This window comes from Eumetopias jubatus, unplaced genomic scaffold (genome assembly GCF_037043125.1).
Source record: "Eumetopias jubatus isolate StellerSeaLion01/CBP00866 unplaced genomic scaffold, mEumJub1_p1.0 scaffold_16, whole genome shotgun sequence".
Classification (NCBI taxonomy): domain Eukaryota; kingdom Metazoa; phylum Chordata; class Mammalia; order Carnivora; family Otariidae; genus Eumetopias; species Eumetopias jubatus.
This window is the reverse complement of record NW_028274822.1, coordinates 24,375,011-24,396,535: the sequence shown is the minus strand read 5'-3', so window position 1 is coordinate 24,396,535 and position 21,525 is coordinate 24,375,011. Positions and strand designations below refer to the sequence as shown.

The following is a 21,525-nucleotide window of genomic DNA, read 5'->3' as shown; positions in this document are numbered from 1 at the left end:
AAGGTATTTTCACACATAAAACCTTTGGACCTCACAAATGTCTTACAGGGTTTATAGAACAGCAGGTATTATCCTCTAATACCTGCTAAGACAAGGCCTAGAGAGCCTGTCAGCCCACCCAAACCAGTAATGATAAATGTTACTAGTATCTTCCTACTGCACTGGGCAGAAACCACAGCTGACTCGGGGTACCCTAGGATGGGGGACAGATCAGATGGCCTAAGAGGGCACTGACATGACCTGGCTGGGCAAAATAAAGACCAAGAGTCTGAGGTACGGTTCACAGTAAACCAGGGTGAGGACATGGATGGGAAGCGCTGGTAATGAGGCCCTGAGAATCCGTATCTGAAGGGAACAGGCAACACAGACAGCTCAGGGAACCTAGAAAGAGCCCTAGGCACAGGTGGAGCCCACAGCTGTACTTCAGTCAAGAGCAAGGTGGTAGTAACTAAAAGCCAATTAAGAATGACGCTTTGGTACTCTCCTTCTAAAGTGGGGGCGAGCACAGAACACTAGAGCATAGAAAAAAATCAGAACCTTGTCAGTCACTGACATCTAACAATAACCAAAGTACAACTATTGTGTATACCGTCGCAAGGCCGCAATTTACTGTAAATTAGCATTCCTTAATCATTTGTAATCCACCCACTTCGGATTTTGTATGCGGTACGTTTCTAGATTTGGATTCCATTTCCTGAAATTGCTGGTTCAGCTTTTCAGCCACAAAATAATGTCTTTTTTCTCTTTTTAATAATCTCTTTTAATAATTCTCATTTTGTCTTTTTTCTCCTATAATGCTTCTTCTTTCAATTGCAGTTCGGTAAAATACTCATTTTCATTTACTGCTAAGAGTTTACGTAGCCTGAAACAAACAAAAAAGAAAGAAATTAGAGGTCGTCTCGGTTCCCTGGACAGAGTCCTGAGGGTCAGTTCCTTGATCTTCGAGTCCCACGGGCGACTGGCCCGCTGGTTGGTCTGTGTGGAACCACCCCTCACACCACACCCTTGGGAAAGAAGGGAGGCAATGAAAAGGCCCTCAGTCAGGCGCAGGGTTTGGGAAAAGCAGCAGAGATACAAGGAGAGCCAGTCAGGCACCCCAGAGGTCGTACAGCCCGTAGGATCCCGTCGAAATGAGTTCGGCGACGGGGGAGGCCGACCCTTGGCGACACTTTGCTGCCCTCGAACGTCCCAGCGTCGGTCCTGAGCTCGTCGTGCTGCACCCTTACCCCGGGTGTGCCCCGTAACTTAACTCCAGTTCTGTTTTGCCTGTTTTACCACTACGTGAAGAAGAAGAGTCGGCTTTCCTCCCAGCCCGGCCAAGGATTCGTGTCTCGGCCGGGCGGAGGCCACGCCCCCGAGCCGCCCCGGCCAGGGGTGAGGGGCTGCGTCTCCCGAGAGCGACGGTGGGCTGACCGCGGCCCCGGCGCCCCCTGGCGGGCCTATTTGGAGAGTGGAGGGGCGGGGCCGGAACCAGCGCCCCGCACAGTGAGCCTCTGCCTTCAGCCAAGCCCCAAGGCCTGGAGAAGCGATTGGCCCAAGGTCCTCGGACAGAAACTGACCCTGATCTTGCCACCCACCATCCCACTTTCTCAGAGTCAACACTGTTACCACCATCAAGACACTCCCCAAAGAAACACTGAATATATGAAACAGTAAACGGGACAATAAAAATCATTTTAAAATAATTTTAAAATAGAACAGCTCAGAGATAGAAACTATTTATATTATTTCCAATTCCTATTGTGCCCCAACACGGTTCACGCAAGGGCTGTCCTCCCGACAGTTTCCTGAATTCTATATTTTCACCATTAAATTCCATGATAAAGTTGGATATCCATTCACCATTTGTAATACATACTGATGTATTTAATAAAATTGCATGGACTATATCTTTTTCATTCCTTTATCCCAGTATCAAGTACAGTGTCTACCATGGGCCAGGTTCTCATTACTTGAATGAATGACACAAAAATAGCCGAGACCAGCCAGTTTTTTTCTGGGTGGGCTTGACAGTATTTCTGTACTTGCTGGGGTCACCATGAAATCCATGGTCTTCAGCTTTGCATTTCCAGCAACGTAGCTTTATCAAGTTATCCTCGGGTGAGCAGTGAGACCCTTGGGAGCTGATTCATGGCAGGGTGGCTTTGTAATGTGTCACCTTGACTAGGCTACGTTTCCCAGAACTCCCTTCCCTGTATGCTTCCGGTTAGGATGGGCCACAAGAGACATTTTGCATGGTAACTGGAGGACAGAAGTGAAGCAGCAGCATACTGTTTTTACACTCGGAAGGTTGGTGCAGACGCACCAGGCACTGTTGCAGTTCACACATGTTGTCACTTATCTGCTGGCTCACCTCGTTGGTGTGGGGCAGCAGCCAGGCCTGCAGTCAGGCCTGCAGCTGCTCCACTTTCCCTGGGATCTTCCTTCAGCTTCTCTAATTCCTGGGCAGGATGAGTATTTAACTCTGTGATGAAGGGCACCAGCTTCTTCTGCAGGACACCCACATCATCGAAGTTGGAGGTGCTGAGACACCGACATGGGTTCTAGGCCATCCTCGCCGGTTCCAGCTCTTGCTCGTGCGCGCCAAAGTGTCCTCCGTCTCCCACACTTTACATCCATCTTCCCTTCCCGATTGCCTGCCCTGCAGACTTCAAGCTCCAGCATTAGATGCAAAGACAACAGCCTTACAGAGACTGTTTACTCAGCTCCCACTACTGCATAAGCTCAAATCCCTATTAAGTCCCTTAAAATATACATATACATATATATATACACACACATATATATACATATATATATAATCTTTATATTAGTGGTGCTGCTTTTCTGATTGTACTGGGATACACACTGTAACCAGACTCTTAGGAGTCTGAATGCCAATCAAATAAATTTCATGTAAGACATCACAGAATGCTAGGGTTGGGTGGCTGGGTCCTGGGGAGAACAAAACAATACCAGAAAATTACCCAGTCTTGTCTCTGGCTCAAGAAGGTAAAGCAAAGGAAGGAGCAGAGAGGGTAGCAGAAAGGGTTAACAGTAGGGAAATGTCTAATCTACATCTGAATTATCTAAAGCTGAAGGGCCTGGACTAGAATAAGGTAGGGGAGATACAAAGGCTACAGAATTTAAGGAGGCATGCACTCAGTCACAGCCCTGTAAAGCTGGCTATGTAACGAACCACAGGTCTAAACTTTTTGGCACTTTATGAAGAACTGGGAAGTGAGGTGGGACTGTGTCAAGACTGGCCCTTATGTAGAACTTGAAGCAGGAATTCGGTCCCCTAGTAGAGAGGGGCCAAGGGCAGAAACCAAGCACAAAAGTCATCAGGGGGCAGGGAGGCAAGTTGTCAGCAAACCAGGCTGGCAGCTTTACTTCTGAAGACTGCTTTGGCTGAGAAGAATGAGGGCAACAAGCAAAATGGACAGTGACCCCTGGGGAAGGCGTCCGTTAGTGTTTGAGGAATATTATGCAACACCTAAGGCCTCAGAAGAACCCAGTCTCTTGAATGCATGGGTGCCGTGACAAGGTGACCAAATCCACACAGCCTTGGCACTCCCTAAACCACGCTAGAGGCAGCAGTGTAAGCGATTTGTTCTTTTTAGGGTAATCCACTTTGTTTTCAAGGTCACTGGAAACTTCTGTTACCATAATATTATCCATTATTGGATATAGGATTACAGCTTACAGTTTGGTGGCTTAAAGAACAAGGTTTTTACAACCTGGGGTTTTTTTCTAGGCTTACTGGTGTGAGTTGTCTGACACTGGACAAGTTATTTAATTTCTTTGAGTCTTGTTTTCCCAAATGCAAAAATGGGCAAAAATTATTGTCTTCCTAAAAAGATTGGAGAGCTAAATAAATTATATCAGTAGGAGGAACTATATCAAATAAAGAGTTCCTTTCCTCGTTTATTCACATTACACTTTCCAATGCTGTCTCTCTGAGAAAATGGAAATGTTCAGAAACACCGCCAGGTCTCATCCAGAAGCCACTGAAAGATTATTCATGAAGAGGGCTTGTATAGGCTGTTTTGTGGTGGCTTTTACATCTCCTCTCCACCCCAGATCCCCTACCTGTAATATCCACACTTCTTATCAGTCAAGCTCCCGGGATTTGCACCAGTTGGAGCAGATGCAACAACTTTCTATTCTTTCTCTTCCTTTCCTGCTTACTTCTGCTATAAGCTCAAAGTACTGAATAGGCCTGCTTCTCTGGTTTGGTGGTAGGTTTTTCCAGTTCCTATTGAATCCTACATAAGCCCCTCGGTCTACGGTCCAGCCTCTGAGTAGATCAGTGTTCTCTCATAAAGCCAGTCTTTAAATATCACCTTGAATCCTACAGTCTGCAGAAGCCTCCAGTCTACTGCTTTCTAGCTCCAGGTTTTTTAAGGTCCTTGGACCTAGAGAAGAGGGAGCAGGTCTGTATGTTGAATGAAGTTCGCTCTTTGCAAAATGGAGCATCACAAAACCATTTCCTAGTATTCTGTGCCCACCATCCATTTCCCCATAATTATCCCTTATCTCTCTTTTCATTTTAAAATATTCCATTACAAACAAGATAACACATCATTACCTTCTCCGTTAACATGTAATGATTTCACACATAGGGAAACTGTTTTCTCACTTAGATGATAAGTTCCCTGAAGGCAGGAATCCGTGTCTCCTGAAGGATAAGCCTTCCGGGGTCACTGTATTCACCACTGCATCTCTCACACTGCAGTGTACCCAGCAGGTACTCAGTCAGTACCTCTGTAATTGCCCAAGGCAGATGAAGGAGTTTCTGGCCTGCAGAAACTAGTTTGTGGGAACAAAGGAATCCAGGTGCCTAGGCCAACAATTTATGTTGCCCATGTCTGGGGCTGTGTGCACAGCCTGTGAACATTCTGCAGGAGGTAGCATTCCCGTCCTCCTCCCGCCAGCCCTGTCCTTAGGGGCAGCTATCCTTCATCCTACTGCCAGGCCTGCAGGGACAGTTCTGTGGAGCAGCTAAAACTATTAATAACCTCAAGAGGCTCAGGAAAGGCTCAAGAAACACAGCCTGACCCCATCCACAAAGGATGTTCTAGGAGGTGGAGGACTAGCCTGAGATTGCGCAGTTGCACGTGGACCCAGATCAGAGCCATCTCAGGGCCTAGATCTCCTGCCCACCCACCACTGTCCAACCCACCTGTCATCTATTGGAGACTCCAGAGGCCTTCAAGACCCCAAATGATGATTCTCTGAGTAAGAATTTATATATTAAACCTGACCCCTTTTGGATTTTCTTAGGAAGATGTGGACCAGGCTTTTATAATTTTCTTTCAAATCTCATCACCAGGAATCAAGTCCTCACCTCCACTGACCCCTGTCCCTCTACCCACCACCCCCACACACACCCAAGGAAAGTCCTGACCTGAATCTCAAGAGAAATTTCTAAGGTCCTGCACATAACCCCTCACTGATCATGATCAATGCAGTGATATGAGCCTTTACCTCCCACTGCATCATACCAAATTGCTGACTCTACATGTAAAACTCGGGGCCCACATCTGACCAGCACCAACCCCATACCACCCCTCACTGTGCGGGGCACACCTTGGCAACCAGACTGCTGTGTCCCGGAGGCGGGTTCCACCCAGGCTGAAAATCTCGGTGATCTAGAGAAGAATTAATATCATGGGTCATCATGGCCAACAGGGCTAAAGCGGGCTCAGGGCAGGGTGAAGCATCCCCCAGCACTGACCACGGGTGTGCCAGCCCCTCCTGCCTCCTCCTCTGGTGCCGAGTCGGAGGCGGAGTCATCCTTGCTCTCTTCCTCCTTGTCCTCCTCAGGGTCCAGTGGCTCTTGCTTCACAGGTGGCAGGCCTGGGTCTACTGCCTGGGAGAGGTGGGAAACAGGCAGCAGTCAGAAGGGCAGGGTTGGCCTGAGGAAAGAGTCTCTTATCAGCCAACCTGTCAGCGTGCTGACAAATCCCACTTTCGTCACACTTCAGCCCAGAAAATCCATCTCTCAGCCTACAAACCTTTCCCATTCCTCAGAGAATTCCATTTTTGTTAGCTGGACAGCAAAGCAGGCAGTTAGTTGCCTGGGGAAGGTGGGGCATGTGTCAGACAGGTGGGGTAATTTTATAGTGAGGCTGCAATCAGCACATCTATTGCTCTGCTCAAAGAACCACCATCATTCTGCTCACAGACCACCCATCACTGACCCCCACCTTGCTGGGGCAGCCAGACAGCAATACAGGAGAAGTCAGGATGGCTGTGCCCGGTGTCCAGTCTTCCTGGGCATCCGCCTTCTCTTGCTTCACCTGGGGTAAGGCCACAACCCAACTCAGGCCAGGGCACTGGGCCTCCTGTGTGAAGGAGGATTGCGGCAGACTTGGTCCCAGCTTCCTGGCACAAGGCTGGGTAGGGCTGGGAAGGGCAGAATAAGATGGGACCCTCACCTGCAACAGGGCTTCTGTGGAAGCTGAAGCAGGGCCAGGCACCTGCACAGGACTGCTTGCACCTTCCCGTAAGAACACAAGGTCGGTGCCAGGTGGGGGTAGCACAAAGCCACTGCCTGTTTCCTGTTTCATTGGAGTCTGGGCACGGCCTGATCGGGCTGTGGGTGTGGTCAAGGAGGTCTTCAGTATCTGCCCCAGACGGGGCCGTCGAGTAGAGCCAGGTCTCTTTCGACGAGAATAAGGTGGGGGCGGCCCTGCCCCATCCTCAGATCCTGCCCAGACACTAGGCAGCAGCCGCTTCTGAAGAAACACAAGATATTATGGCCATCTGGTGCAGTGACCGACTCCACCACCCTGTCCTGATCAATGCACCTGCTAATTCCCATTAGTTCCAGCACAGAACATGCTTACATCGGAGGCCCTCATCATTGAGCCTGCTGGTCTCCTGTTAGCAATGCCAGTGCCACCCAGAGTCATTTGCCCCAGCACAATGCTGGCTAATCTTTGGCTGAACCTACTGCCCTGCCCACTCTGAAGATGCACAACCCATCTGGCCTGCCCCACCCACCTACCAGGCCTACCCACCACTCCCAAGCACTGGGGGCCCTGGATCAACTTGTCCCACCTGCCTGACCCTTCCTGCCCCACCCACCATGGCAAACTGCAGGCATTGGCGCCAACGACACTTCTGACGCTTCTGGTTGCTGCCCCCAAATTTGGGCTTGTCACAGCAGAAGTCGCAGTGGCCACAGTCCATCCGGCGTAGGCAGGCTGCACAGGCCCCACACTTGCGGTTCTGCCGACGATTCGTGTAAGGCTGCTGGGGGACAGGCAAAAAGGGGGTTGCTATTACTGGCACTATTCCAATGCTGCTCCTGTTGCTCCTTCACTAGCCTCATCAGAGGGAACCAGCTGTGCACTGGTCTTGGTCACACCTCAGGAGCTGCTAGTCCAACACCAGGCACTACCATTGTATCGGACAGTGCCCGATACCATCAGGCACTCCAACACCGTATCCATCACGCCATCTGCTAGACTAGTGGCTACCAAAGTCTTTGACCCCCACCTTCAGCAGAATTTTGCTGACCCGCTATCGTTGCCTCCATTGTGCCTGCTGTATCTGCTCAACCTATGTGAACTCTGCTCACTACGCTGACATTTCCTCTATTAACCCCACCAGAGCACTGATTCATCTGACGTTAAGTACTGTTGCTGCACCTGTCCATCCCATATTAGTCCCTCCCCCATTGTCTGCTCACCCCGTACTAGTACCCATTACTCTGTCTTGCTGTTCCCCTATTAGGCCCACTGCAGCAGCTGCTTCTTTGGGCTTAACCAAGTGCCCTGGGAGGGTCTAGGTTTGTCCATGTAGGGTAGGGCCACTCACTAGCTCGTCCTCGTCTACACAGTAATAGATGAACTCGGCAGGTGGCGAGGGGGCCAGGGCTCTGGGGTGCTGCAGAGGCAAATGGGGTGGGGTCAGGGCAGGTACTGGGTAAGGTTAGGGTTGTGCCTTCCCCCTGCCCACCAGGGCCTCACCAGCTCTGGGGACTCTGGAGGCTGTGATGGGGGAACTGGAGGCAGTGGCTGGGCTCGCGGGGGGCGCCGCCGAGCTGCCATCTTGGAGTCACAGCCTCCTCTGCGGCGGCTACGTTTACCCTGGGAGAGAGCCAGAAGAGTAGTTTAGGCTTGGTGGCACCAAGCAGACACAGGACCACCCCCCTCCACCCCCAAGAGGAGTGCAGAAAGCATGCATGGGACAGGCAGGCAGAGTGTGGGGTGCGGCACTCACAGCAGGGGGAGCCACAGCTAGGGGAGGGCGTCGTTGACATCGCTGATGGTGGCGACGGAGACGGTGGGCAAGGTGCTGGCAGACAGGGGCAGGTAGGTGGGACCAGGGAGTTGAGCATGGGGCGAGGGAGAAAAGAAGACATGAGGTGGGCAAGGCTGGGAGGAAGCAGCAGCAGCAGTAGCAACTTTAACAGCAGAATGAATTCTGCCCCAGCCCTGGCCCCAACAGCGCTGGCCCCTCCAGCCTGACTCACCCGTAAGCAGCGCCGCTGGACACACCTCCACTGGCGCCTGAGACCAGGGCGGGGAGGGCGAAGGCAGACTCGACAACGGCCACAGTCCTCTCGGGTCTGACAGCCCCGGCACACTCCACACCCTCGGCTCTGTTGGGGGGATGGGAAGGGGCGGAGGCATGATGCATGGGGCCAGGGCTATGAGAGCCAGGGCTAGGGTGAGCCATGGGCCTACCCTACCTGCCCAACTCACCCTTTCCACAATCCGGAGGCACCGTCTCTGCTCACACTTGCAGAACAGCCCCGAGGCCACATCATGGGGCAACTGCAGAAGGCAGGTGGAGCAGGCCCCGCAGTCCTCGGTTACCCGGCAGGCCGCGCACTCCCCGCAGCCCACACGCTGCCAGGAATGGGTGGGGCGAGGTCACAGGCCCAAACTGAGTTGCTCCAGGTGCGCTGCCCCTTACATGTCTGTTATCAGCCCCCACTGCCATGTCTAGTAGTCCACCACTTGCCTCATCACTGTATCTGACAACTACTGATTAGCTGCCATCAGAGGCTATCCCCAATGTCTACCAGTGCCCCGTTAACCTCATCGCTGAATCTACTGACACCCCTTTAACCCATTACTGTCTGCTGACCAAAGCTAGCTCCCTACAAAATGACTCTGACACCCTGTGGATCCATCACCATTCCTTCAGATCCTCCATAAGCCCCCATCACATCCTGCTCCCACCGCACACTTGTGAGGAGGAGGCAGGTCGTGCTTACTTTAAACATCCTTTGCTCCCGGTTGAAAGCAATTCTCTGTGCTGGAGAGGGAAAAAGAGAAGTGGACAAAAGGCATCAGATATCTAACCTCACCCACTGCTGCTACCCTGATGTCCATTCAACCTCTAGCCTGACAGTGGTGTCCTAACCGACATCAGACCTGCTCCACTCCTGTCTCCAGGGTCCTGGGGGCCACTCACCTCGGCAGTCCTTGCATAATGTCTTGAGCCGCTGTCTTCGGGTACCATCTCCTGAGAAGCTGATTCCACAGTTCTCACAGCACCTGGGATGGGAAACATGGGTGTGGGGCTCTGAGTGCACCCCAACCACAATCCTCACCCTCTTGGCTCACTTTAGGCCAACACTCACCCAGGAGCAGGGAGTGAAGCTGGGGCTGTGTCGGCATCAGCCTTGGTCTCATCTCTTGGGGCCTCCTTCCTGACCTCACCCTTCTGGGGTCCAACCTGACGTTTCCGAGTCTTGGCTGGCCGTGAAGGCTTCTTCCGCTTCCTGCTAGGGACAGCTAAGGACTGGGGCTGCAGATGAGAGGGAAAGAAGGAAGAGATCAGTGGGTGGGTGTTAGGTGGCTCAGTTACCCCTGCCTGGGTACCCAACACTGTGTAGTACCTTGGGGGCTGGATAACACAGAATGCCTTGTTTGAAGTCGAAGAGGGTGAGGTCGCACGCAGGGCCCAGGTATCGGGTCAGCTCAACTTTGCTTCGGATCCTGTCTCCTGTGGGGCTAGGGATGGGCCAGGATGGGTTGGTACCTGGGTGGAGCCATGGCCACTCCACCCACACAACCCTTCCACTGGGCTAGTGAACAGGCTTGCAGGGCTGGCAGGGGATACAGGAGGCAGCGTGGGATTGGTATGTAAGCCCTGACCAGGTCTTACCCCAACTAAGCCTGCGTAGCAAAAATACAAAATGTGTACAAATAGCAGTGTATATGCAAATATAAATAAGTAATATAAACATAAATACGTATGTATTTATGACACACGCTACTTGTAGTCTACGTAAATAAAAATAAATACAGATAGAAATACCAATATATTAAGTAATATATAAATACGTTAGTGTTACTTAGCTGAACATGTAAAAAGGCAAAAAATACTCTTTAAAAATATACACACAAACACGCACATAAATATAAATACAGACATATGCGTAAACATACAGATGCAACTACATACAAAACAAAGTAGGAATAACTGATATTGAAAGAGAATACTCCACGGATCTCTAGCATTTCTGCATGTCTTGCAAGAGAGGCACTGACAGTCCTTTGTTATGAACTATCTTTTCAAGGATGTTTGTACAGCAAACAGCCTTGGAAGATAAGAAATAAGTTCTCCTTCCAGAGCAGAAGGAAGGCATCCTACTATCCTAACATTATAAAAGATTGGATTCCTTAAGCTCAAGGTTCCTTTCCTACAATCCAATGCACGGGCAGATGCTAGTTAGCCCTCTGCAGGTGACCATATGGGAACTGGTGTTTGGGGAATTGACATGAAAATAACAACATTCTGGATACTGCTGTTACTGTGAGTAATAAACTATCTTTCATTTCTGACCCAGGAGTCTCGTATATCCTACCAGCACCCACAAAATTATGACATACTTGTTATCTTGCCCTAATTAGGATAAAACCTCTAATCTTGTATGGTTCTTGATGACAGCACTTAAAAGTATAAGTTTTGACAGTTTCATACAAATTGTGATTATGTGGATAAACACAAAATTAAGTATGAACACTATTATTTATAATTTTACTATATTTCTCCAGGAAAACAGCAACTTAGATACAAAAAAAGTTCAGGAAGAATGCAGTAAACTCAATAACTGTATCATTAATATATCCTAAAACACCTTAGATCCTTAAACATAAATAGTATACAAACACATACATTCACATATTAATAGCTGATTCTCATTTGTGGTATATTGTATAAAGTCACATTAAACACTTAATTGGTGAATACAGAACCTCTTCTCCTAGTGAAACTACAGGTTAGCTTCCTGCGAGCCTCAGGTGACATTTCTGTCAACTGATCAATGTGTAACCTTGTTTTATGTATGGCCTTTCAATAATTTAAAGCCAGGAGCTTTGGAGTATTGTTATATAGGTACTTTTGGCAAGGTCCTTGTAAAATAAGCCAGTCTCTCAGGTTTGAAAACCTATTCTTCTACGTGATACTTTTCCCACGTAACACTTAACAGGTATTTTTAAAATTCCTCTGCAAACTCTTGGTCTGCAGAACTACCTTGCATGCAAATTTAACATTTTTCAGGATGTATCACCTTTTGAAACATGTGACCCAGTCAGCACTAGCTGAGATAGGTTTAACATTTTTCTAACCAGGGGTAACACAACTGTCAATGTCCCTGGCTTTCAGCTTCTCACTCTTGTCCACTACACTTTATTCTCCTGGTTATTATCTTACGGATCTTTAAGTTTAGCCCTTTTCCCACCTTTTCCTGAGCTTCTTTACATACTATAGATGTTACTTTAGCATTTTCCAGAAATTGGAAGTTGGACAAATTGGAAAATTTCCTTTTCTTTTTCTAGATGTACCACATTTTCGATTCATTAACAATGCACTCACACCTAACAATACTACAACTCACACCTGAAATTTATTTAATGTGTATTTTCTCCTTGTAGCACATCACATTTTTCTCCTTATGCCCATCACAGACTTCTTGCACTTAGAACAACAGACACTTCAGCACTACGCTGGGGGCCATTCTAAATACCAAAATCACCAATAAAAAGTACAAAAATGTGAAAAACATGGCACTAAGTAGACCACGAAAAGGACACTTGATTACAGTGAAAGAACTGAAACAAGAAAGCCTCATTCAACCTCAGCTGGGAATGCGTGTATGGGGCAGAAACTTAAATTTTTTGCTGTTCTGTGCGTATCTATGAGAGACTATGAAAGTACAGGGAGTATCGACTTTAATACAAATTCTAGCAAGCAAATTTACAAACATGGAATCTACAAATAGTAAGAATCAAATATATATGCATATTTTAACCCACCCACAAAATTAAACACACCCCCTTGATTTCACCCTGCTTAACCAGGCTCAGCCCTACCCAAGACTCTGTCCGCAACCCACTCAGTACCTCTGGTAATAGGTGTCTGAGCGTCCACAGGTGGCACCTGACTTTCGAAATACCTCACGGCGCTTCCAGCCAGGGCCCAAGGCTGGGCAGTCCAGCCAGTCCTCAGCCATGGGAGCCAAGGGAAGGAGCAGCGGCCTGCAACATGGAGGGGGCAATGAGGAAAACTGAGGCTCTAGGGGAGGACACGTTGTGCCCTAGCCCCACAAACTGCTAGTATTTATTAATGCTTGTCCAAGACCTGGTATTTACCACAGGCAACTGGCCAATATAACAGAAATTCCCCTTCCCCATCTCATTCTTCCCTGTCCTGGGCCCAGAAGCTTGTCATTCCTCCCCCTTCTGACCTAGCAGCCCCATCTTCAACTTAAGAGTCCCGATCCTCAACCCAAAGATCCTCATTCCTTACTCAATGTCCTGATTACCAATTCTTCCCTGTCCTTGGCCCGAGCGCCCATCACTTCTCCCCTCTGCCAACCTAGGAACCTCTCATCCCTCCCAGGAAGACACTCTGTCTCAACCTACTGGTCCCCACTCCTCCCCTTTGTCACCCTGAAACCTCCATACTCCCCATCCTCAGCCTGAGAGGCCCTAGTCCTCCCAACATCTGCCCCATTCTGCTCATCCTCAGACCAAGGTTCCAGTACTCTACTTCAGTGTTCTGACCTCCCATTCACTCTCTTCATTGACCCAGGAGTCCCCAGTTACTCTTTCAGTCTCTTAGCCCTCCCATTCCTTCCCTTTCTGATGTCCTCTTATCATGCTACCTCAGGGCTATTGCCTCAATTTCCTCTGTGTCCTCTGCCAGAGAGCCCCCAGCTTCTCCATCTCTTTACCCTAAACAGCCCCTCACTCCTTCTGTTCCTCAGCCTGAAAGCCTCCTCCTCCCTTATTTTCCCTGTCAGTGTTCCTCTCGTCTTCAGCTAAAAAGTTGCTTCATTCCTTCCCTTCAGTGTCCCTTATTCTCCATTCCTCTCATCACCCTGACATACCCTGACTTCTGCCCTCAGCATTCTGAACCCACCCCTAAATCCTCCCCGTTTTTGTCCCAAGATCATGCCATCCCTAACTCAGCATTCGGAACCCCTATTTCTTCTCGTTCTTCGTAGGAGTCCCAGTCGCTCCTTTTCAGCATCCCAATGCCCCCCATTTCTTCTCGTCATCAAGCTGAGAACCCCTCATTTCTCCCTCTCAGCGTTCTGAACCCCCATTTCTCTCCTTAACCTGAGAGGCACCGAGGTCTCCCCTCGGTGGGATGGAGTTCGGATCCTTCCCCATCCCTCTCCGTCCTCGTCCAGACTCCCGACACTTCCACCTGTCAGCGCTCTGAGCCCCATTCCTCCCCGTCCTCAGGCAAAACCTTCCCATTCCTCTCCTTCAATATTCCGACGCCGCCATTCCTCCCACTCATCGGCCTGAGGGCCCTTCATTCCTCTCCGTCAGCGTTCTGAGCCTCAATTCTTTCCCATCCTACGCCTGAGCGCTCTCCATTACCACCCCCACAACTGTCTCACCAGCTCGGCACCGGGCCGGTAGCTTCCGCCGCTCTAGGTCCGCGGACCCATGGCGAGGGTCCCGCCTGTGACTCCCGCCTTGCCCTGCTCTTCTTCCTCCTCCGCAGACGCTTCCTCTGAAGCGGTAGCTGTCGCTGCCGCGGCCGTTCGTTGCTCCCGGAACCGGAAACCCACTGCCCACTTCTAGGGCCCCGCCCCCGGCAGGACGCCTGCGCGCTAATGCCCCTCCAGCGTTTGCCCTTAGTGGGGAGGACGCCCCGCGCCTGCGTGCTCAGTCCCAGAGCGGCGCGCGCCTCTGGCCCGGGACCTACTGCGCTTGCGCCCTGACGTCCAACTACGGCTCGCACCTCTATCGGAGACCTGCAGCGCCGGAGCTCCTCATTTCGCCAACCGGCGCTTTCTCCCCACTCCGCCTGCCTGGCTTGCGCCCGCGGTTTCTCAACCTAAGGGGGCGTGAAGGGTTAGCATTGGCCCTACGCTGCTCCCCCAGCGGTCTCCACCGGCGGTAACCAGGCGGGAGGGGCGCCGAAGGCTGAGGTTGTGCCGGAGGCCTCCTCTCCCACCCCTCGCCTACGTCGCGCCTGTAACGGGCGGTCCCCCGACCCTCTCCCCCAGGACTATTGTGTCCCGCTCTCTCCGGCCCGCCGAACTGTCGCAGGAGCGCGCGGGGACTAGTGCGGCTGCACGCTAACCCCGGCTCCTTCCGCGGGAACTGGAGAAGGGGGCGGTGCCGCGCTGCAGGTAACCAGAAGGGCCGTGCGACCGAGCCGGGCCGGCCCCTCCTGTAAAGGCTGTGCTGTGGGGATCACTAGACCCGACGACAGGGCGGGATGGGCTCCCCAGACTTCTGTTACACGTGTAACGAAGAGGGGTTCGTGGGAGAATGAGACCGTGTGTCCGTTATCTAATACATTTCTACTCAGGAGGATGTCAGTGCTGACACGGGTGGTAGGTCAGCCACAATACTGAATTAGTGCCGACTGTATAGTTTCAGGATGAAATACTAAGAATGTAGGTCATTGGGCTCTCCTTCAGCAAGGCATATCCCATCGCCCAAGGGGGCTCCTGCAGAGCATAGAGTAGGTGCCAACTGGACACTTAAAGCTGTATACTGCAACTTCCTCTGAACACAGGTGTGTGCCACAGCTCATCTACCCAAGGGGTTTGGGAATGCAGCTGCAGCTGGATAAAGTGTGAAAAACATCAGTAGTGATCTTTCTTAATTCTTCAAAATTTTATTAACAAAACCGGGGGGGAGGGGGCAAGAGTGAGCAAACTCCACAGTCCCACCCAGGCACAGAGAACGGAGAGACAGAGGGACACACAAGAACAGGAGAAAATTCTGAGACCCTCTGGTAACGGCAGCTGGGTAGTCAACTGGTGGATGGGCACAGGGAGAAACTCAGGGACCATTGGAGAAACAGATGAATGGCAGAACAAACAAATGGGGGATTCACGGCAGCTCCCCAGCCTGGAATGCAGGGTGTGAGGACTTCTGGGCCAGTGTGAGACTCAGCGGTCAGCACTGGAGCGCAGGTCGGTAGTGAGTGGGTCATGTTGGATCGTTTGGTGCAGCATCAGGGCCAGTAATCCTGCCCGGTTAGTCATGGCTGTGCGTACATTGCGCTCCTGCTCAAACAGCTCATCCAGCTTGTACCACTGCCAGGGGAGCAAAGGAGCCATGAGAAGGAGCTCCAGAAGCCCCACCTGACCCCAGCCACATTCAGCATCAAAACCTACCACGCGCACACGCTCCAGGTCCACTTCAGCACGCCGCAACTTCTCCCAGCAATAATGGCGGTTACACTGGCGTTTGGGCAGGCGACAAAAGTCACCTGTGAGCTCAAAGACATCACGTACAAGAGGGCACCCACATACTTCATCTGCTGGCACCTGCAAGGAGATTGGGGGTCAGGGATAAATGGTGGTGGGGCAGAAAAGAGGACAGGAATGGGGAATGGTCAGAGAGGTAGGAAGGAAGGAATAGAGAGTTCAGAGTGTAGAGAGGAATGGAGATAATGAGACACGGAAAGGAAAAGAATGAAGAGTGACCAAGCAAAGTGAGAGTTATGGAAGCAGTCAAGTAGGGAAAAGGGAAGGAAGGAGGGCAAAGGACGAAACAAGGGATGAATGTGGGGCAGTGAAGAGAAAGAACAGAATGGGGGAGTTGAGGGCAAACCTTACTTTGGGGTCCCGTGAGTGCTCAGGGCACAGCACCTGGAGCCGCTTACAATAGGTCTTGCTCTGAGGATTATAGACATCACAGAAGAGTCGTGTAGCTCTGGGGATTTAGAGTAGAGAGAAGGTAGTGGAGGGAGAGAAGGGAGACCCATCTATTCTTGTCCATACCCATATCCTACCCCAACATGCCACTTCCGACCCCAGCCTTAACCTCCCTGCTCTAACTTCACGGAGCACGCACACTCACCCCTCAATGCGTGTGGGGTACATGGACCCAAAGGACGTCTGGCTCTCATACTGGAGGGATGAGCACAAATGGAGGGAACTGTGGATGTGTGCTGCATGCCCTCCCGAGACAACCCCCAGACAACACATCTGTTACCCCAGGGACCCACTGATATTCCCCCTCAGGATGACACCCTGACCTTGGCGTAGCAGCGCTCCATGTGGCGCAAGGCAACACGTGGGTTGATAGGGTGCCCGCAGGAGACGCAGAAGATCTGCAGGTCCGTGTCATCACTGTCACCCTCATTGCTCTGTGTGGAGTGAAAGAAACAATGAAGCCAGGTAGGAGCAGGTACTGGGCCCCGTGCTGCTGGGCCTGTGCTTGCTCACCTCCTCATCCTCACGGACAGCCTGCTGCTTGGCACGAAGAATAATGGCCTCAAGCTCATGGAATCGGCGCTCCATTTCCTGAAGGCGGGTGCGGGCGCTCTGCTGCTCACGGCGAATACGTTCGAGCAGCTTCTTCCCATGCTCCTCAGCAATGCAGGGACTCTGCTGCCACTGCTGGATGCGCTGGGGGAGGATCTCATAGATGCGGCTGCAGGGAGGCAGTGGGTTGGGTGCAGGCAGGGAAGGTGGCAAACAAGGTAAGTGGGGTGATCCAAGAATGGTAAAATGGATGGCCGACCAAATGGCAAAAGGATAAGTGACTGAATGGTAGATAAATAAGCAGACGAGCACGTGAGTGGTGGATGGATGAGGGATGGATAGATGGGTGCTTTGTGGACTGAACAGTGGGCAGGTGACTGATGGGAAGACATACAGAGGGCTCAGGCCATGCCCTACCCCGTATTCCCTGACTCCCTTGAAACCTTCAGGAATGACTCACTTGGCTGCCAGCTTCATGCCACAGTCATCTGAGCAATACTTGGAGCCGGGCTGGGCAGGGCGCACACAGCCAGGTCCCAGGCACTGCGGTAGTGATGCAGGGTCCTTGGCGTCGGCGCGCTCTGGGTGTTTCCATTTGTCCTTGTGCTTCTGTTTCTGCCGATGCCGCTTGTATCTCTCTTCTTTCTATGGGACAAAGCAGGTCGGGTCAGGTTAGGGTGGAGTTAAAGTCAGCCCTCGATCCCTGTCTCCCCCTGTATGCCACCCCCTTCTGGCTCTTGTCCCATCCAGCTCCTGACCTTTGCCTCTCCCTCCCCTCCCTGCCCTCGGCCTTCCCACACTCATTTCACCCTCTCCATCACCTTCTTCTCAGATTTCTTCTCCCGACGCTTTACGTGCTTCACTTTCACTGCCCTCTTCCGCAGCGCAGGGTCCAGGAACGGAGACTCCTCTGTGTCACTCATCCAGGGCTGCAAGTGAGACATACACTGACCCACCTGCCCCTCTCATGACTACCCCACCACTAATCAGTTCCCAAATCAGCCTTCCATACTCTGCCTCATCTTCCATGTCTCCTCATCATGGAAACTCAGCTTCTGTAACCTCTCCCCTTCCACCATGGGACACTCTGCCTGCTCACCAGGCCATGGTCATCAAAGGCCCCCGCACAGAAGTCCTGGTACAGGTCAGGGTCCAGTGGCAGGTCCTCATCCGAGAGTGGCTCAGGTGTGGCCATAGCCTCAGGTGGCTCCTTGACTGCTGATGATGCCACTGCCCCTTCGTCCTCACGGATGCGCCCCAGCTTCTGTGATGGCTGTGGCTGCTGCTGGGTGGGCAGTGGCCTGCGAGGCCGTGGCAGGGACTCTGAGGGCGTCACTGGCGAGAGCTGCGGGGCAGAATCTCAGGACTGGCCCTGACCGCCCTGCCCGCATGCCCCGCCCCGCCCTGGGGGGCTGGACTCACCGAGGAAGGGAAGTACTTGTACGATTCCTGTGCCGGCAGGAGGAAGGCCCAGGTCAGCCCCAGGTGGATGGAGGGTGGCCCTGCCCTAGCCCCTCCCACAAGAGCCTAGCCCCACCAACTAGCCCTGCTTTGCCTCCCCAGACACACCCACTACCCCCACTTCTCAGCACCAGGACATGCTCATCCCCGTCCCACCTGCCTTGACACGCCTGACTGCCTTGAAACATCTGGCTCTACCCTGCCCACCTGGGGTTGGAGGCGCCCCTGCTAGCCCCATACACCTGATCGTGCCCCGTTCATCTGGACAGGCCAGGCTCCTTCCCACCTGTCTGTATGCAACCAGGCCCCACCTCACCTGGCCCACCCCTCCTGGCCTCAATGAGCCCTTCCTGGACATCTGACACCCCCACCTGGCCCTGCCCAGCTCTACCCATGCTCACCCGGGCCCGCAGCTGGCACTGACGCAGCCGGCACTTCTGCCGGATCTTGTTGGGGCCCCCAAACTTCTTCATGTCCCGACAGAAGTCGCAGTGGCCACAGTCCTCAGTGCGCCGGCAGGCCTCGCACTCGCCACACATGCGGGCTGACCGTTTGATCTGTTGCTGCTGCTGGTGATGCTGAAGACGGGCCCAGAACAGAAATCAGGAACGCAAGTAGGGCCTGAAATGGGATCCCCTTACCTATCCCAGCCATGGCAGCCACTCACCTGGCTGGGTGTGGCCACCAAGGGCTGTGGAGAGGATTTGTGGGGCGAAGCAGAGCCCCGAGCAAGCATCGCCCCAACCCCTGTCCCTGACCCCGCCCGACGCTGCAGGTCTGGATCTGGGGCAGGCCTCTTGCGCCCTCCACCCTCATCCCGGGGCTCACTGCCGTCTCGCTCATTGCTGTCCCGCTCCCGTGACTTCTTGTGCCGATAACGGATTTCCAGCTTAGGGTCTTTCTCTGTGGGGTCAAGGTGGGTTGACACTGAGGAATTTGGATGGTCCCAGAGCTCTTTCTTCTTCTTTTCTGTCCCACCCACCTTCTCTGTCCCCCTACTCCAGGGCAAAGCTACCCAGTCTGGTGGGACCCTGTATTTGGGCTCACCGTGGAGTCTCCGCTCTAGCTCACCACAAACCAATAATCACCCACAGACGTATGTCACCACTCCACATGATCCACCCTCCTTTTATGGCTTCTCCTCCCTCGTGGCAGGTGGATCTGCCTGCCCTGTCCAGGCCGCCCCCCTCACCTCGGCACTCCCGACAGTACCACTCCCGGATGGCCTTGGCCATCTTCTCAGTGATCCGGATGCAGTCCCCATGGAACCACTCATTGCAGTTGTCACACCCGCTGCAGAGGATGGGGTGAGTGGTGCAGATGTGAGGGGCTGGACCCATCAGCCTCACCCAACCTTACAAGTGTCAGCCCCGCCCGCCTCTCCCCGGCTCACATCATGAAGCAGTTGATGTCTGGTTTACGGCAGATGCAGTAGATGGGCGCATTCTCCCCATTCTCCGACTTGCTGTCCTCCCCAGCATCTGGAGGCTCTGGGTCTGAACCATCACCCTCCTGTGGGATTCCCCCCACCATCATGGTTCCTTAGAGAACCCCCATCACAGTGCCTCATCCCTTGTTACAGCTCCATCACGCCTCACCACAAACCCCAACATTCTGCCAATAGACTTTCCATCATAGCTCCTCATTAAATCTTTCCATCACAATTCCCACAAGCTCCCCCCACTCACCCCTGACACCCCAGTCCCACACTTATAAATCCCATCACTCTGTCTCAGACCTTCCATCACTTACCCCACTAACGCTCCAGCACTCAATCCACACGCTCTTAACAGTTAGTTACACTCTGCCATTCATCTCATACTGCCCCCATCGTGACTCCTCACAGGCCCCCCTCACTTCTCAGACACCACGGGGTATATTCCGCAGACAGAACATGTATTTCCATCACGGTTCCCCGCAGATCCCCCGTTATCAACCCCACAGACAACCCGCCCCCATCACCTTTCCCCACCGGTCCTTTGACAAAGACTCATCACGGCTCACTACATACTAACCAGTACTGCTCATCGTAAACCCCTTATCACTCAGCCCAATTGCCCATCCAGACCCCCGCTAAACTACCGAAAGGGATCGCCACAAACTTCCATTACGGACCCCCATAATCGCTCATCACAAAACTCCCAGATGGTTCACACATCAGAAAAAATTCAGAACATCAGACCCCCAACATTCTACCCACAGACCCTTGTTAAGGCTCACCACAGGCTCCCACCTAGTGCCCACAGACTCTCCTTACGGTTCACCACAGACCCTGAAGATCTGCCCACAGACCCCACCACTACCAATCCACCTGACCTCTACCGCCGACCCCCTCCCCGGACCCGTACTCACCATCTCTCCGCTCTCAGCGCACCCCTCCGCGACCCCCGCCAGCGACCCGCGAATCCGCACAGACCTCTCGGAGGCGTCCCCGGCCGTTGTAAAGGCGCCCACAACTACTTCCGCTTTGGTCGCGCCTCCCGGGCACCGTACTCTTATTGCGCAGGCCTACTGCGTCGGCTCCGCAGCAAACAAGTAGATCCGCCGCCTAGAGCCTCTCCGGTCTCTTAGGCGCCACCATCTTGACTACTGAGACCGTACGGCAGCCGAGTCTATAAGTTTGCAGGAAACATGGCCGCACCTATATGGCTGCTTTCCCGAGGGCACCGCCACCTTGTCGGCTGAGTCCGTACGGTGACCGCTTGTACGGACTCAACGTTACAGGAAATATGGCCGCGCCTGTGCGCTACTTCCACGCAGATGCCGTCATCTTGGAAACTGATTCCGTAAGATGGCCGAGTCCGTACGTTCACAGGCAATACATGGCAGCGTCCTAATCGCGGCTTCCAAGAGGGCGCCGGCATTTTGGCCATCGATTCCGTACGCTGGCGGCTTGCACTGCAGAGAAGTTCAAAGAAAAAGTGGCTGCGGCAGAAACGCTACTTGTATCAAGTTACACTCACTCTTCCATTCAGTCACTTTCCCCTTCCACATGTATAAATGGGGCGCCAGCAGACTGTGTCCCTTAGCACTGCGAAGGAAACATTTCCCCCTGTTGTGTCTCCGATGTCAACGTCCACCACTCTTCCCCGCTCTCATTCCTCCTTCCAATTCCTAAGCCCGGTTCAGCCTCCGGGCTTTTGCAGGAGCGTTCTCGCCCCTCGGAATCAGTCCCAGGCAACCATGGTAGGCCATAAACGGTGGTGAACCGGTGAACTGACCGACTCTGGTGAGAAGTGGCCGAACCAAAGTAGATTTTGAAATCCGAGACAGCTGGCTTCACCAACTCTTCCCCTGACCCCGCCACCGCCAGAATGTGGATTTGCCGGGTTCCTGGTGACGTCCACTTCAGTTCTCTTGTTTCG

At 52.5% G+C, this 21,525-nt stretch overlaps 2 protein-coding genes across 22 annotated transcripts; both read right to left on the bottom strand.

The window, feature by feature from the left end:
• Positions 1-2,376: 2,376 nt before the first annotated feature.
• On the bottom strand, positions 2,377-14,022 carry MBD1 (methyl-CpG binding domain protein 1). 21 transcript variants are annotated; one of them, XM_088019521.1, is made up of 17 exons: positions 13,865-14,022; positions 12,354-12,488; positions 9,845-9,959; positions 9,587-9,753; positions 9,418-9,500; positions 9,218-9,258; positions 8,700-8,846; positions 8,468-8,596; positions 8,215-8,289; positions 7,962-8,081; positions 7,810-7,878; positions 7,075-7,242; positions 6,423-6,722; positions 6,192-6,329; positions 5,720-5,854; positions 5,572-5,633; positions 2,559-4,397 (listed from the first exon to the last, which is right to left on the bottom strand). In XM_088019521.1, the coding sequence occupies exons 2-17, from the start codon at positions 12,461-12,463 to the stop codon at positions 4,358-4,360; spliced, it is 1,899 nt and encodes a 632-aa protein (XP_087875647.1). In that variant the 5' UTR covers positions 12,464-12,488; positions 13,865-14,022; the 3' UTR covers positions 2,559-4,357. The 21 variants fall into 21 exon arrangements, with proteins under 21 accessions (XP_087875646.1, XP_027953969.1, XP_027953970.1 ...); XM_088019520.1 differs by lacking the exon at positions 8,215-8,289 and having other exon boundaries at positions 2,377-2,648; positions 6,186-6,329; XM_028098168.2 differs by lacking the exon at positions 8,215-8,289 and having other exon boundaries at positions 2,377-2,648; positions 13,865-13,947.
• Positions 14,023-15,079: 1,057 nt separating this feature from the next.
• On the bottom strand, positions 15,080-20,806 carry CXXC1 (CXXC finger protein 1). Its single transcript, XM_028098353.2, has 15 exons — positions 20,513-20,806; positions 19,554-19,672; positions 19,353-19,453; positions 18,828-19,063; positions 18,562-18,738; positions 18,122-18,148; positions 17,799-18,044; positions 17,521-17,628; positions 17,160-17,344; positions 16,661-16,868; positions 16,471-16,581; positions 16,293-16,342; positions 16,049-16,145; positions 15,605-15,757; positions 15,080-15,523 (listed from the first exon to the last, which is right to left on the bottom strand). Exons 1-15 carry the CDS (start codon positions 20,513-20,515, stop codon positions 15,377-15,379), a joined length of 1,968 nt encoding a protein of 655 aa, XP_027954154.1. The 5' UTR covers positions 20,516-20,806; the 3' UTR covers positions 15,080-15,376.
• Between the last annotated feature and the right edge of the window lie 719 nt (positions 20,807-21,525).